We start from the raw sequence: 16,490 nt of genomic DNA on the forward strand, positions 1-16,490 counted from the left end.
TTATTCACAGCTTGTCCATTTTGTGTGGATATTTATATACAATAATAAATACCGTATCAGAATGATCTGATCCACTAGATACAAATGCTACCCTTTTATTTCCACTCCGGCTTGCATTATCCTGTCGCAATATTCCTTTAGCTATTGAAAGCTGTGGAGTACTGACAGCTTCTACTGGTAATATGGAAACCTTTAAAAGTAAAATAGTCATGCTGATTGTAACACAATAATTACAGTAGTGCACCCTGCGCATACAATATTTACGTATTAACACAAATAAAATATGCTTCTGCACTGTCATCTCACCATTGAGCCAAACACTCTGCTGTATTAACATTGAAATGATATGCACTGATCAATAACTATTTTTGAATAAACATTCCACAAAACAACTACTTTGAGTACTTTTCAGGTAGAAATGCTTCCAATTGCAAACAACACCAACATAAACTCTGATACCATATAAAGCTGAGTCATTTCTCTTTTACTAACAAAGTTGTACCAAAAAGTGTACATGTGTGATGGCCACTGTACCCCCACTACATTACTACTAAAACGTAATGTTGCACTTGCTCACATTGTTTTCTGGAGTCACAAGTAGACTTGATTGTTTGGTGAGTAAAAAGCTGTACTCACATATCGCAGACTATAATTCTAAGTTTTTATCATGGTAGGTAAGCTAGTATACAGGCATGAATGTTGGTTCAGAATGCCAACTACATGTATTGTAGTTGGCTGTAACAACCATTACTTTAAGGACTGCAACGTCAGTTTTTATCATTTCCCTAATTGTGTAGATGATATGAAAAGGCATTGTAAGTGGATAAATTTTGTCTCCTGAGAGAATGAAGATGGGACACTATAGGAACTGGGAGAAGGAGATTGCCTCTGTTTAGAACACTTTGTTTCTGGAAACAAATCAGACTAAGTCAATAATCCAGATATTGTGCCATCAATTTGCCCAAAAACTGTGGCAAAGAAGCCTACTAATTTTAACAATGCTGACAGTCTGGCTTGCTTTGTGCGCACAATGACACTCTGTTTTCAATGACAAGAACAAGTAGCTAAAGAAAGGCAGTGGAGAATACCTACAATTTCACACAGAAAGTACTTAAGGCTATTGAGCATGACATGGATGGTATTCTAAGGCTAAAGAAAAGAAGGCCAATGAGACAGAACAGTGATTGTTCTTCAGCCTTTCAGATAGGGTACAGGAAACCAATTTCCTAGCATTCCAGCAGATTTACATAAGCTCACTAGCTAGTGGTGATGATGTACTTTAAGCATTGCCTTTCAGAATGTCAATGATGTGGCAAAGCTGTAAAATATATAATATGTATATTAAAAGTTTTCATTGCTAGAAAGTCAAGAACTTATTTATTTATCTATTTTTGAGGACTTTACAGCAAAAGTGCTGAAAGTCTGAGGACTCCTGGTCCTACAGCTTGTTTAATGTTGTTACAGAAAGTATGTTTAAAATGGTGGAGAAAGGAATAAACATCCATGAATTGACCTGGGCAGCCTCAAACCTGCAGCCATTCAATTAATGCTCAAATGCTAGCAGGAGTCTAATTTGATGTGTCAATGCTGAATGACAATGATAAGCTCAGATATTATAAAGGAATACCAATGAACAGTTTGATAAATGCAGTTATACCACTTTGACACCTCAGATCCAAGGAAACCACAGGGTTATATATAACATATTTCCCTGACCACAGGGCGATATCATGATATAGCCCTGACCACAACTGCCTTTGATGCTGAGGCAGCTACAAAGCATCAGTTTCCTTTGATTATTTATATAGAGCTGCTTAAAGTTTTGCATTGAGAGTTTGAATTAAAACTGCATAAAGTTTTGTATTGTGGATTTGAGTTAAACATGTTTGTTTAGTTAGGGGCATTGTTGTGAAGCAAAAAGAATTGAGTGAGTCAGCATTGCATAGTTTAGTTGCTAAGCATCACTAAATAATCATATTTGCAATGTGGGGATTGTTTGTCTACAGAGTACATTTCAACTGCATAAAAAGATGTCTCAAACATTCCCAACCTATATGTCTAAGTGTTTATTTTAGCACCTTAGGTTACTTTATTCATCTACAAAGTGGTTATTCGGTTTAAAATGGTATCACTACAACCAGTGAAACCCACAATCATTTCTTTTTCATGCCCACAATTTAAACCCAAAATCGATGTTTGCAAACCTCTGTATAAAGTAATGTGGTGAATGCAGGTTTGTCTTCCTTCACCTATTAGGTGAGCATACCAGGTATATATTACTTATACCATGGCGGTGTGTAATAGTTGTAACATGGGTTAGCTAATAAGTAACATTTTTTAGGCTGATAGCCTCTACAGGGCAATCAATCACCCAAGTCAATACGAGTGCAGCCACTGTATGTGTTATATATGCACACCTTAAATTTTCAATTATGGGTCAGCAGCTAGCATGTTCTGAATACATCCGGCTACAATAAACGGACATATCCTAGAAATATTACGGAAAATTTTGGTTATGCAAGTTTAATCTTTTAATCAGTGCTATTCAATTGTTTATGGAAAAAAGTATGGAGTTCACTAAAGGCCTAGATAGGTAAGCTTCCTTGTAGAGTAGTCAATCCATGCAGAGTAGTAGCTTCGTGATGGGGGAGTATCCGTGTTTGAAATGTGTTGAAACGATCTGAGAATAAGCTATATCTCTAGTTCTCACCTTAGCCCATTGGTTTTCAACTCTAGGATGGCGAGGGTAACAAAGCGCTCTCCATCTGAGTGGTTTTCATGGCGAAATCCAAGTCATGCATCCTAATCACGCGAGTATTAATTGATCCTCACAATCGATTTCAGCGTTGACGTCTATATAAACACTGCCCAGTTGTAGCCTAGTCTATATTTCGTATGTAGCCCGGCTAGCTGGGCTACATACAAAATGTAGCCCAGACGGCTCTTTGATCTGAGGTGTGAAAGTGCTACATATAATTATTACTTATATATACCATGGCCACTCGGGATTTACCTGATATATATGCCCTCAGACTTGGGAATATATATCAGGCAAATCCCTCGTGGCCATTGTATATCTATTAAATATTATAAAGGAATTAGGGCTGAATTGATTCCACTTTTTACCAATATTTCAAATACCAAGTACTCAGCTGGGAAGTATCTGCAAGTACGAGTACAAATACCAAGTACCTAAAAGTAGCTACTTCATAGTGCATTTCATGGTATTCTTGTACACGTTTTCAGTATGGTTCATGTTTATCATGAAGTAGCCAATCAAGATTTACAAAGAAGGAAATCACTGAAATGCAAACCAGTGAATATTCCAGTACTCTTCTGGAGAAGTGTAGATAATATCATAATGGTGCTTACAAAAACACAAAATATTCTAATACTGATACAGTCACTTCTACCTGATTGCTCTATTAGAGTTATTGACTGTTCTACTAGAGTATATTGATCTTCTCTCAGAAAAGCGTTTTCACACGTAGGTTTCAGCATAGATCAGTAATTTTGTTGGTAGTTATTAGTGTTACACTTGTGCTTTCAGGCGTCCACTGTGCTAGTAAAATAAGCAAGTACAAACGAACGTTATTTTTTCTCGCATGTGATAAGAATCGGTATCTGCAACAATATAATGGCCGATTCTGATACTTCATGAAAACAGCAGTATCGGCACGATACCGATACCATAATCGGTGCAGCCCTAAAAGGAATACCAATGAACAGTAATTTACAGATCTTGCAAGCAAATAAGAGCCTGAGCAGTACTAGTTTAGAAAAGAAGCAATATGCCTCACAATGTTTCTATTGCCCATCAATTGTTCTCAGTTCTGATTCGGCTTTGACCTGCATTCCCACTCACTGATATTAGTAGGTGATTCAAAATCCTAGAAGCTACTTACTTACTGTTGCATGTTAACTATTTTGATACATTTGCTGTCTAAAGAGTATTGTTAAGTGTTTCCTTTTCCATCATGTGAACAAGTTTCTCAATGGATGCTTTGAAAGTTTAAGAAACATTTTTCAAACACAAGACCATTGTTGACTGTTATGAAGTTGAATGTCAACAGCCATCTGAACTTATAATTTCTCTTCAAAAGTACAAAAGTAGAATCACCTGGAAAGTACCGATTGGATGCACACCATTTGGCATAGTAAGTTTTTGTTTCTGAAATTTGGGGTGGCTGAATATCTAACCCAGAGATTACTCATAAGTCAGTTCTATTAGACTCTCTGCAACAAGGTGATATGGTAATAAGTGTTTTCTGGTTTTTAATGCTGTATTTGATGTTACATACGTAGGTGGATAAGCATTATTTCATAAAGGTGATTTTTCCACGTAAGATGTCTTTAAGATGATTTTTAGAGGAGGTGGTTTGGGTGGCACATACAATTTTAGGCGATAACGCTTCTAAACAGTGCTACTATACTGTTTTATGCATCATTGCTGCCATTTCTTGGCTGCCACCTCTGATTTCACAACTTTTTCACCTTGGCTATTAAGATAACAAACTTTTTCACAGTTGGCTGTTTTGTGTGCATAACAAGGTACCACTAGTACTGGAATGCCAAACAGTATATTACTTCTTTGGAATGCCACAGAGTATCAATCCTAAAGAGTATTATTCCTTTGGAATGCCAAATATCACTTCTCAAATGCAAGTGATTACTCTCCATGAAAGAATTCAGTGTGTAACTCTACTTGTTTATCCTGTAGTATTGCCTGAGTGAGTAAGTGAATGAGTGAGTGAGTGAGTGATAAAATCCCTTAAAGGCTACTATAGTGGTAATACAAAAAAACGTAAAAAAATGTATGACATGACGGCAACAAACTAATTACTCTGGGGTAACGTAGTTAGTGCTGTTTCTCTACTTGTTTCACGGTCATGTATACTTACCTATATCCTACATGGACAAACATTGCCTTTAGCTCAGTTGAACACTCCACTCATGAAGATGACAACAAGGCTACCAATCTTGAGTGATTTTCTGAAGATTACGCTGCTTGAACAGTGCCACAGTGGACAATACTAAATTGAAGATCGATGAATTAATTTTCAACAAGACAAGAATCTACAGAGTTCACAATCTAAAGGGTGATTTCAATACATGAACTACACCCCTGTGTTGAAGGTCGGTAAAGGAATGTTGCAACCAGTAAATGTGTGCACCATATGATGTCAGCATTCTAAAAATCTAAATTACATGTCCATGTGATCTTTAGTGTACAAGTCATTGATTAATGAAGATCAATTGTTACTTTAGTGACTTATACGGATACAGTGTGTGTGCTTTATAAAGTTTTACATGGCTAATACGGATACATAGTTTTGTATATTTTTACAATTCTGCAGCAAGGATTATCTAATCAAAAACAGCCAAGCTGTAAAAAAAGGTGCGGCCTCTAAAAAGGCCAAGGTGAAAAAGATGTGAAATCCAAGGTGGAGGCCAAGAAATGGCTGTGATGGTAGGTTAATGGTAAAAAATTTAATAACGACAATTCAGGTGAATTTTGTGCCAAGACCAAGGGGCACAAAATTCACCTGAATTGTCGTTATTAAAAATTTTACCATTAACCTACTACCATCACAGCCATTTCTTGGCCGCCACCTTGGATTTCCCATCTTTTTCACCTTGGCCTTTTTAGGGGCCACACCTTTTTTTACAGCTTGGCTGTTTTTGATTAGATATCACATCTTTTTGTATTTGTATACCCCAAAGCTGGCCATAGGCTGGCTTTGGGGCTTTTTTAACCTATCCTATTTCTTTACCACAGGAAGAATAAAAAGACAGAGCAGATTATTAATACTTCAACTGTTTTTGATTTTATCAGTAATTACATAAATATATTCATTACATGTCTATTATTCCCTACTGGATAACTTGTTCGCAGCTGATCTTTCTACTAAGGGACTTGAAATGTAGCTAAACTCTCTACAGGTTGACTTGTTTGTAGCTGCACTCTCTGGAGGGTGATTTGTTTGCATCTGAACTCTCTACAGAGCGATTTGTTTGTAGAAGAACTCCCTACAGGATAGTTTCTTTGTCACTGAACTCTCTACAGAGTGGGTTCTTTGTAGCTGAACTCTCTACAAGATCACTTCTTCTAGCTGATCTTTCTATAGGGTGACCTGATCTGTCTGTAGGGTGACTTTTATCTAGCTGAACACTCTACAGGGTGATTTGTTTGTAGCTGAACTCTCTACAGGGTAATTTATTTGCAGCTGAACTCTATGCAGGATGATTTGTTTGTAGCTGAACTCTCTACAAGGAGACTTGCTTCTAGCTGATCTCTCTACAGGGTGACTTGTATAGCTGAACTCTCTACAGGGTGATCTGTTCATAGCTGAACTCTCTACAGGGTGATCTGTTCATAGCTGAACTCTCTACAGGTTGGTTTCTTTGTAGCTGGTCTCTACAAGGTGACTTGTTTCTAGCTGATCTCTCTACAAGGTGACTTCTCCTACTACAGGGTGACTTGTATCTATAGCTGAACTATCTACAGGATGATGATCTGTTTGTAGCTGAAATCTCTACAGGGTGATTTGTTTGTAGCTGAATTCTCTACAGGATGACTTGTTTCTACATATAGCTGATCTCTGTATAGGGTAACTAGTTTCTAGTTGAACTCTCTACAGATTGGGTTCTTTGTTGCTGAGCTCTCTACAAGGTGACTTTTTCTAGCTGACCTCTCTATAGGGTAAACTGATGTCTCTGCAGGGTGATTGTTATCTTGCTGAACACTCTACAGGGTAGGGTTGGGCGATATTGAAAATTTCCTCCCACGGTTATTGTGGAGCTTATTATCACAATTATTGCAAATATCACGGTATTGAAATGAACTACAGCAAGTACACTCAAAACTGTTTACACAGTATATTTGCATGGGTGAACTTTGTTTACCAGCTACGGGTGACCAGCTACCACAACCGCAAGGAGTTTGAAAAAACCATCCTAACTTATAGAGCATGGAGTACATATAAATTTTGAAGGAGACATAGCTAGATTCTATGTATATAGCTAGCAGATAATTTGCTAAGGCTTACTAATGTGAAGCCAGAATTGTTATCCCACAATCACAGTAGTGCTACGCTTTGTGTAGTAGCGCATGGGTTAGGCTTGTTTGCTAGTACAAGGAAGCTGAAACACTGATTGACAAGTACAATATGGCGTTGTTAACACGTGTAAGTGTGTAGTTGCAGCTGTATTCCTCGCAATAACCGTTTATACCAGTATGGTGGTTTTTCAAAAACAAGGCGGTATCTGTTATTGCCAGCTGTAATATCCCCTTGTTACCATCATACTGGTATATCGCCCAACCCTACTACAGGGTGATTTGTTTGTATCGAAACTATCTATAGGGTGATTTTTTTATACCTGAACTTTCTACAGGGTGATTTGTTTATAGCTGAACTCTCTACAGGGTGATCTGATCTCTCTACAGGGGGTGATTTGTTTGTAACTGATATCTCTACGGGTAGATTTGTTTGTAAACAAGGTGATTTGTTTGTAGCTGATTTCTCTACAGGGTAATTTGTTTGTAGCTTAATTCTCTACAAGGTGATTTGTTTGTAGCTGAACTCTCTACAGGGTGATGTGTTTCTAGCTGATCTCTCTACAGGATGATTTTTTTTGTGGCTGAACTCTGTACAGGGTGATTTGTTTGTAGCTGATCTCTCTACAGGGTGATTTAGGTTGTAGCTGCTCTCTCTACAGTGGGTGATTTGTTTATAACTGAAATCTCTACAGGTTGATTTGTTTGTAGCTGAAGTCTCTACAAGGTATTTTGTTTGTAGCCGATCTCTCTACAGGGTAATTTGTTTGTAGCTGAACTCACTGCAAGGTAATTTGTTTGTAGCTGATCTCTCTACAGGGTGATTTGCTTGTAACCGAATTCCCTATATTGTGTCTAGTGTCTATATAGCTGATCTCTCTACAGGTTGATTTGTTTGTAGCTGAACTCTCTACAGGGTGATTTGTGGGTAGCTGATCTCTCTACAGGGTGATTGTTTGTAGCTGATCTCTCTACAGGGTGATTTGTTTGCAGTTGAACTCTCTACAAGGTGATTTGTTTGTAGCTGAACTCTCTACAGGGTGATTTGTTTGTAGCTGATCTGTCTAGAGGGTGATTTGTTTGTAGTTGATCTCTCTACAGGGTGATTTGGTTGTAGCTGCTCTCTCTACAGTGGGTGATTTGTTTGCAACTGAAATCTCTGCAGGTTGATTTGTTTGTAGCTGAAATCTCTACAAGGTGTTTTGTTTGTAGCCGATCTCTCTACAGGGTAATTTGTTTGTAGCTGAATTCACTGCAAGGTGATTTGTTTGTAGCTGATCTCTCTACAGGATGATTTTTTTGTAGCTGAACTCTCTACAGGGTGATCTGTTCATAGCTGAACTCTCTACAGGTTGATTTGTTTGTAGCTGAAATCTCTTGTTTCAAACTGATTTCATTGTAGGGTAACTTGTTTGTAGCTGAACTCTCTACAGGATGGTTTCTTTGTAGCTGAACTCTCTACAGAGTGATTTTTTTTGTAGCTGAACTCTATATAGGGTGATTTGTATGTACCTGAACTTTCTACAGGGTAATTTGTTTATAGCTGAACACTCTGCAGGGTGATTTGTTTGTAGTTGATCTCTCTACAGGGTTTCTTTGCAGCTGAGATCTCTACAGGGCAACTTCTTCTAACTGAGCTCTCTCTTGTTTCTAGCTGTTCTCTCTACAGAGTAACTTGTTTGTATAGCTGAACTCTTTACATGTGGTTTTTTGGTTGCTGAACTCTCTACACTGTGACTTGTTTGTAGCAAAATTCTCTACAGAGTGACTTGTATGTAGCTGAATTCTCTACAGAGTGACTTACTTGTAGCTGAACATTGTATAAACTATGAAGTGACTAGTCTGTAGCTGAAATCTCTATAGGGTTACTTGTTTGCAGCTGGTCTCTATAGGTTAACTTGTTTGTATAGATGAACTCTCTACAGGGTAGTTTCTTTGTAGCTGAACTCTCTCCACAGTGACTTGTTTGTAGCTGAACTCTCTAGAGAGTGTAGCCAAACTCTCCAAAGGGTGCATGACTTGTTTATAGCTGAAATCTCTTCAGTGTGACTTGTAAAGTTCTGATTCTTCTGAATCACTACAGCGATATATCTGTAGCTGAACTCTCTATAGGGTGACTTGCTTCTTGCTGAACTGTCTATAAGATTAACTGTTTGCAGCTGAACTCCCTACAGAATAACTTACAATGTAATAGAATTCTATAATGGAGTACATAAATTAGCTGAATGCTCTATTAAGGTGACTGTTCTATTAGAGTATCTCGATCTCGCATATGTTACACGTGCTTTGGAATCATAAATCAGTGGTTTGTAATCCGATTCTTCTGTACTACTGCAAGGACTTTCTATGATGATTATTCAAGCTTCGCACCGATTTTCAGCTCACTGCTCAAAGCGGTTTGCCTAGTAGGCATGAAAACTAATAGTTTTTTTATTCATAAAAATCGATCACGTAATTGTGACACAGGTTGGGTTTTGTGTCATATCTCGATGGCCTTTAACTGGATTCCTTTCAAATCACAAAAAGGCATTCCTACGATAGTTACTCCATCTACATAGCAATTTTTAGCTCATTCCTTTAAGCGGTTCACCCTGTGGGCGTGACAGACCTTTGACCTTATTTTACGAAAATAATCGGTCATAACTCGGTGAATGTTCATCGGATTCCTACCAAACTTGGTACTGAGATTCGTCTTAATGAGCCCTTTAAGTGTGCCAAATTTCATCCCGATTGGAGCACGAATTCGTGTTTTATGGCAGATTTTGCAAAGTGTGCAAAAAGAAGTAGAAGAAAAAAAACGAAGAAAAAAAAACCCTAACTTTGGCCGATCGTAACTCGGAAATGGATGGAGCGATTTTCTTCAAATTTGGAATGTGGACTCCCCTACCTAGCCGGCACTTCTGTAGCAACTTTGGTTTCAATCAGATAAGGAATCACAGAGCTACAAAGGTGTGAAAATCGCATTTACTTTCTTCCTGTAAATATACTCAGTGTGGCGCGCCGGCTTCTTGGGCCGCACGACACACTACCGTGTGCCTTGATTTTGGGTCATTGTATACATAGACAGGTGTAAGGTAGGCGGGGGTAACTTCGTGAATTTTAACTTTGATTGGCTGTTACTCCTCAATGGCTTAACCGAATGCTTTGAAATTTGCTGTGAAGATACGCTAGTATATAGCGATTAATTTGCATCAAAGCACCAGTGTCTAGCTTTTCTGAGTTTTGCAAAATCATTAGTTTTTCAAGAACATGTAACACAATTTTTACTTAAAAACTTAATAGGCACACCAAAACCTACTACTAAACACTTCTATAAGGAAAATTCCTTCCCAAATCAACTGTCTGTTAAGTACTGCCTATTCTAATCAACCAAGAATGATAAAAAAAACAACCCACAACTAGTAATGGTACATTTCTTTCTGGAAACTCTATGCATTACGTGCTTGCGCGAATTTCAAGTTTTTGAAATATTCATAGTTATGCCTCGAGAGTACAAAAAGGCAGGGATTAAAAACCAATGGAGTCAAGAACAGCTTGACAAAGCCATGGCAGCTGTAAGAGGGAAGGAATTGAACACTAATCAAGCTGCCAAATGCTACAGAATACCATATAGCACACTAAGCGACCACCTAAAGGATAAGAGTAAGAAGCGCTATGGTGGCCCCTCAACTGTTATGACCATGGATGAAGAGAGGGAAATTTAACGTAGCTGCCAGGTCTTACAACAGTTTGGGTTCCTCTGAATGTAGATACAGTTGGTATCATAGTTTGAGACTACTTGAATGACATCAAGAGGAATCCTTTTGCAAACTCCATACCAGGCTGGAATTGGTGGGAAAGATTCTTGCGGAGGTGGCCAGAGTTGGTGAAACGTAAACCACAACATCTTCCCAAGTGCAGGGCCCTTGGTGGACAAGCCGAGGTAAAAAATTATTTGCTACATAATTTTAAAATTGTAATTGCATAATAATAATATACATGTACATACATAAAATGAACTATATTTAGTTCATAGTCTACAACAATGCATGGCCAAGAGCCCTGCAATTGTGTTTATGCAAAAGGCACCTCTTTAATTAATACTTAAAAGGCAGTTCACATTGACAGGTCATACCAAATATAGATACATGTATACGTACTATTTACAGATCATTTACAGCTGGTTTGACAAAATGAAGATGTTTTTGGAGGAAGTCAAAATAGCTGATGCATCAGATCTGGCCAGTCATCTTTGGAATGCTGATGAAACTGGGTTCTTCCTAGCAATTGCATCTGGCCAAGTTTTGGCGAAGAGAGGCTCCAGAGATGTCCATGAAACAGGAGGTGGCACTGGCAGAGAGTATGTCACAGTAGTTGGCTGTGGCTCAGCTGATGGAAGCAGGATATCTCCCTACATTTTGTATAAAGGTGTGCACCTTCACAAACGGTGGACAGTTGATGGCTTGGCGGAAACCTTGTACAGCGTCAGCAAGAGTGGATGGATGGAGGCTGACTACTTCATTGAGTGGTTCCTCAAGCTATTCGCCCCATCAGTCAATCACCTTCTGAGTACAGGGCCCGTTGCGCTTTCCATAGATGGGCACCAATCCCATCTATCCCTGCAGCTGATCAGGATTGCCAAGGAGAAAGGGATACATTTGTATTGCCTTCCTCCCCATACCACCGACATCTTGCAACCTCTCGATGTCGGTGTCTATGGCCCTATCAAACAAGCCTGGAAAAAATTATGAAAGATTACAAAACAGAGACGTTAGCTGCTAACATAACTAAAGAAGTTTTTCCAGGTAACATATACAGACATATTATAAAGATGTTATAGTTAATGTGTAAATCTTAAAATTTAACACAATTTGCTAAAATGATAATTTCTTCCTACACAGTTCCATTATTTGGTTAAATACCATAATTTTTGTACATACAAATTTTTGAGGTACGTAAATTTCACGGATATTGCAGTTGCTTGGCTGTCCATGAAATTTTCATTCTCAAAACTATTTGCTGGGGCAATCTATGTGGAAGACGAGTGAACCTTGAAATTAAAAATGCGATAACTACATACCTCAAAAATTTTTTACACATATACAGTATGTTACTATATCAATGTTATAAACTGTAGAAGACTAAAGGTATATGACAACCTATCATTCTATAGGCTTGATTGCCAAGCTTTGGGAATGTTCATTTAAATCTGACCACCTTAAAAGTGGATTTCGAGCAACCGGATTGTACCCAGTGAACTGAGAAGCAATAGACACAAAAAAATTACTTCCATCAGTTCCCTTTGAGTCAGTGTCAGGCCCTGCATCAGTTTCAATTTCAGTACCATCTACAAGTTCAAGTGAGACAAGTTTAAGCTCCACTTCATCAACTGCAGTTGCCACTACATGCCAACAACTGGCATGCAAGAAATGTGGTAATGATATGACACCAGTGCAATTGCATGTAGTTGCATATTTTTCGAAACATCTTCAACAACAACATGACAAAGTCAAAGACAAAGACAAGAAAAGAGTGAATCCCAGTTACTATGGAGAGGCCTTAACAAAAGACGAAATAATTACTAGAATTGCAGAAGAGGAAGAAATGAAACAAGCCAAACAAAAAGCCAAAGGAAAAAAAAGAAAGCGTAACAATGAACAAGGTAGTCATATCACTTGTAAAACCAATGTACATATTGATGTGATATACTGATCAATTCTGCACATACATATAGATGCAGAACCACAGACAAGTTCCCTGCTAAAAAAGTCTAAGAGAAAGGATGATGATACTCAAGGCATGAAAATGAAGCACTACATAGTGACAGAATATGATTGTTTCTGTTTAAGCACATAGGTACAGGGAAAAGTTCATCAACAAAAGGAAGAAAAACGAAGACTCATGGTAATTTGTGCATAATCATAAACACAATGTACGTGCAATACACATGCAGATGTAGAAGTGAATGCTGTGAACTACACACAACAGCAGCCCAAGCCAAAACGAACAAGAAAAAGAAAGGCAGATGAATCTTAAGGTAAGCCATTGTTCCAAAAGATAAAAAAAATTAAATGTGATGGTTAAAATTGCAAATAAATATACTTTATTTATAGGTCTGGAGGCAGACAAGGATAATGAAAAGGATGTGGAGGCAACTATGATGAAGATTCCCAGAGAGCATGGATAGGATGTGATCACCTTGGTTGCAGGAGGTGGTACCATTACTGGTGTGCAGGGTACAAAAGGAAGCCTCAGAAGAAAGCCAAGTTTATTAGTACCAAATATTTATAGCATGTATATCAACACTGATAGTGATAAAACAAAACCCATGATCAAATATATTACACTATTTCAAATCACTATTTGATTATCCGATCCATACAAATTGTTCTCTAATTTGTCTTCAATTCTATTGGCATAGAAAAACTCGGGGAACAAGCTAAGCATTGTATGCAACTTCTTTCTGACAGCAATCGCGGACTCTATAGGAAGAAAAACGAGAATACGTAAGTTCACGAAGTTATCCCCAAACGCATTTTTTGACACCACCGAATGTTTAGCGCTATATCTCTTCAGTGATAAGCTCAAATCTCTTGTAAGTTGGTATGCTGAGAGTACATATTAGTGATGTGCGATATATCGAAAAAATATCGATTTTGCGATAATTTTGTCGATATCGTTATCGTATCGATTTTCGATACTGCTTTAGCAGATTTCAATATTTATCGAAAAGGTAATAATTTGCGATAATTATCGAAATATCAAAGAATATTTCGATAAATCTACAACATTTAATGTGTGATTGTGCAATCACGCTAGAAATGAAGGTTGGTTCTGTGCTATCTAGGCACTTTAAAAACTTGTCTGCCAGTTTTCTAGGCTTATTATTAGTTTTATGCAATGGTTTGTGTGCAAATTGTATTTCAAGCATATTTATAAATATCGGCCGCCCACGCAATTACACCACCCACACAATTAAAAATTATCGAAAATCGTATCGAAATTTCGATATTTACCCCAATATCGTATCGATATAATATCGAAATAAAAATCCTGATATCGCACACCACTAGTACATATGTACGCACTAAACATAATGAACTTTGGTTAAAATCGATTCAGTAGATTGAAACTTATAAACGAAAAAGCAAAGTATTCACAAAGTTACCCCCGCCTACCTTATCTAGAATTCGAGGAAACAATATTTCTTTTATCATAGCGGTGAAAACACAAACAACAATACCTTCTCACTTAACTCCTGCTTTAAGCTTTCCACCAGCTGCATTGTTGACCGCTGCTGCTCGACTACCAGTTCCTACAGTTTACAAATCATTAGTATAGTAGTGTTATACAATAAGTACCAGTAAAACCGCTACACCACATGTGTGTAAGGAAAATACCATACATACATCTCTATTGCATATGTACAAATGTAAGGGAAATAGGAATTTTATAAGTTAGTAGTGGTCATTGTAATAAAATGTGTTTAATCAAGAGGGATGATCACCTGAAGCATAATTTAATTCCTACTTTGTCTCATGTACAGTAGATAATAAGCATGGATAAAGTAGAGTTGCACATTAGGCAGTGTGTGAAACAACTTTTCAGACATGTCCTGTCATACTGTCAGGGCATTGTGAAATTTGAGTGGACATCAAGCAATTTGATCGGACATTTAACTTTTATTGTTTCTCCTTTCCTGTGTTTCTACCACTTGTATGTTTGTTTCAAACATTGGGGCAACCAATGTATTGTAGAGCTGATTACTTGTCAACCACTCACCGATACTGATAGTACAGCATTTTAAAGAGTAGCTACTGGCCACATGAAAGGGCTTCTATGAAATCAATTTGGTCTTTGTAGGAAACTAGTCATAAGGACTTCAGTCAAGACCTTCTGCTTGCCTTGGAATGATATAGCTACCCTGCATATGGTCAAACTTATCTTAGGCTTAGAATATATAGTGGCTCTATCTCTAATATGAATAGATGCATTAGCTTAAAATCTGGTTGTGCAGGTGATATCACGAATACCACAAGTAAAAGTACTAATGGCAATCAGATTACAAATACATTTTACTACTGCAGTACAGGTGACTGATACAAGTAGGCTAGCACAACATAGTAAACTGTTAACCTGAGAGGTTAACTTGGGCATGCATTTCTGGTCAGTACAAGCCAACAACACATAACTTAATTACATGTCATGTCTGGCCTCCCTCCTAGTTCAATCCTAACACTATGAACTTTGAAAGGACAGTATCTCTGGACAGATTCAATTATAGGCTGACACCTGGTGTAATTGACCGGAAATTGTCCGGTGTAATTGACCAGAAATTGTCCGGTGACCGACCGTTATTTCGCGCACTGAGTAGGTGATCATTCCCCCTGTGCCCCCAAAAATACTTTTGCTGTAAAAAAGGTGTGTCCAAGAAACTACAGGTATCTGTAACCCCATGTAAAAACAGATAAGCTGTAGAAAAATGCTCCATGAAATTAACTGGTAACAGAAAGAGCTGATATCTAGAGCGGTCAAGAATCAATGTTACTACAACTGACAATGATTGCCAAAGATTTACCAAGCCCATGCAAGAATACCCTAACAGGCAAATAAAAGTAACTGGCAAATAAAATAGCTGATAACTGAAGCGGCCAAGAATATAAGTTTAGTTGATACAACTAGTTGCTACAATTATGAACTTGCAACATTGAATCTTATTCATTCAACTGTGTTCTATACATTCAACCAGGTTGCTACATCCTAAATTAATTCTTTGTAACTCTACTTGGCTGGTAATTTGGCCATCCTTTTCAATAGTCAGAATAAAGAAAAAAAGGCAGCCAAATTACCAGCATATTAGAGTTACAAAGAATTAATTTAGGATGTAGCAAGGGTGAATGTATAGAACATAGTTGAATGATTAAGATCCAACGTTGCAAGTTAATAATCGTAGTCAGTTGCATCAACTAAACTTTTATTCTTGGTTGCTTCAGATATCAGCTGTTTTGGTTGCCATTTACTTTTATTTGCCTATTTTACAGCCAAGGTATTCTTTGGTAATCATAGTCAGTTGTAATAACATTGATTCTTGGCTGCTCTAGATATCACAGTCGAATAATTAAGATCCAATGTTGCAAGTTAATAATCATAGTCAGTTGTATCAACTAAACTTTTATTCTTGGCTGCTTCAGATATCAGCTGTTTTGGTTGCCAGTTACTTTTATTTGCCTATTTTACAGCCAAGGGTATTCTTTGGTAATCATAGTCAGTTGTAGTAACATTGATTCTTGGGTGATCTAGATATCAGCTCTTTCAATCACCAGTTCTACAACTTATCTGTTTTTACAAGGGTTACAGATACTTGTGGTTTCTTGGACGCGTCTTTTTTTACAGCAAAGGTAGTTGAATGATTAAGATCCAATGTTGCAAGTTAATAATCGTAGTCAGTTGTATC

The 16,490-nt window shown here is 37.6% G+C and overlaps 1 protein-coding gene across 4 annotated transcripts in view; it reads right to left on the reverse strand.

Annotated features, from left to right (window-relative positions):
- LOC136262153 (synaptonemal complex protein 1-like) overlaps nt 1-16,490 on the reverse strand; it is a 391,211-nt gene that overhangs the window by 85,436 nt on the left and 289,285 nt on the right. For 2 of the 4 annotated variants that reach the window (XM_066056308.1, XM_066056310.1), the window contains exons 27-28: nt 14,280-14,351; nt 53-190 (exon numbers count right to left, since the gene is read on the reverse strand). The exons of 1 other annotated variant lie outside the window; for it this stretch is intronic. In XM_066056308.1, the coding sequence (XP_065912380.1) occupies nt 53-190; nt 14,280-14,351 (210 nt within the window). The remainder of the gene's footprint in view (nt 1-52; nt 191-14,279; nt 14,352-16,490) is intronic. One more of the 4 variants, XM_066056309.1, reaches the window with a different exon arrangement.

Source organism: Dysidea avara, chromosome 7, assembly GCF_963678975.1.
Source record: "Dysidea avara chromosome 7, odDysAvar1.4, whole genome shotgun sequence".
NCBI lineage: Eukaryota > Metazoa > Porifera > Demospongiae > Dictyoceratida > Dysideidae > Dysidea > Dysidea avara.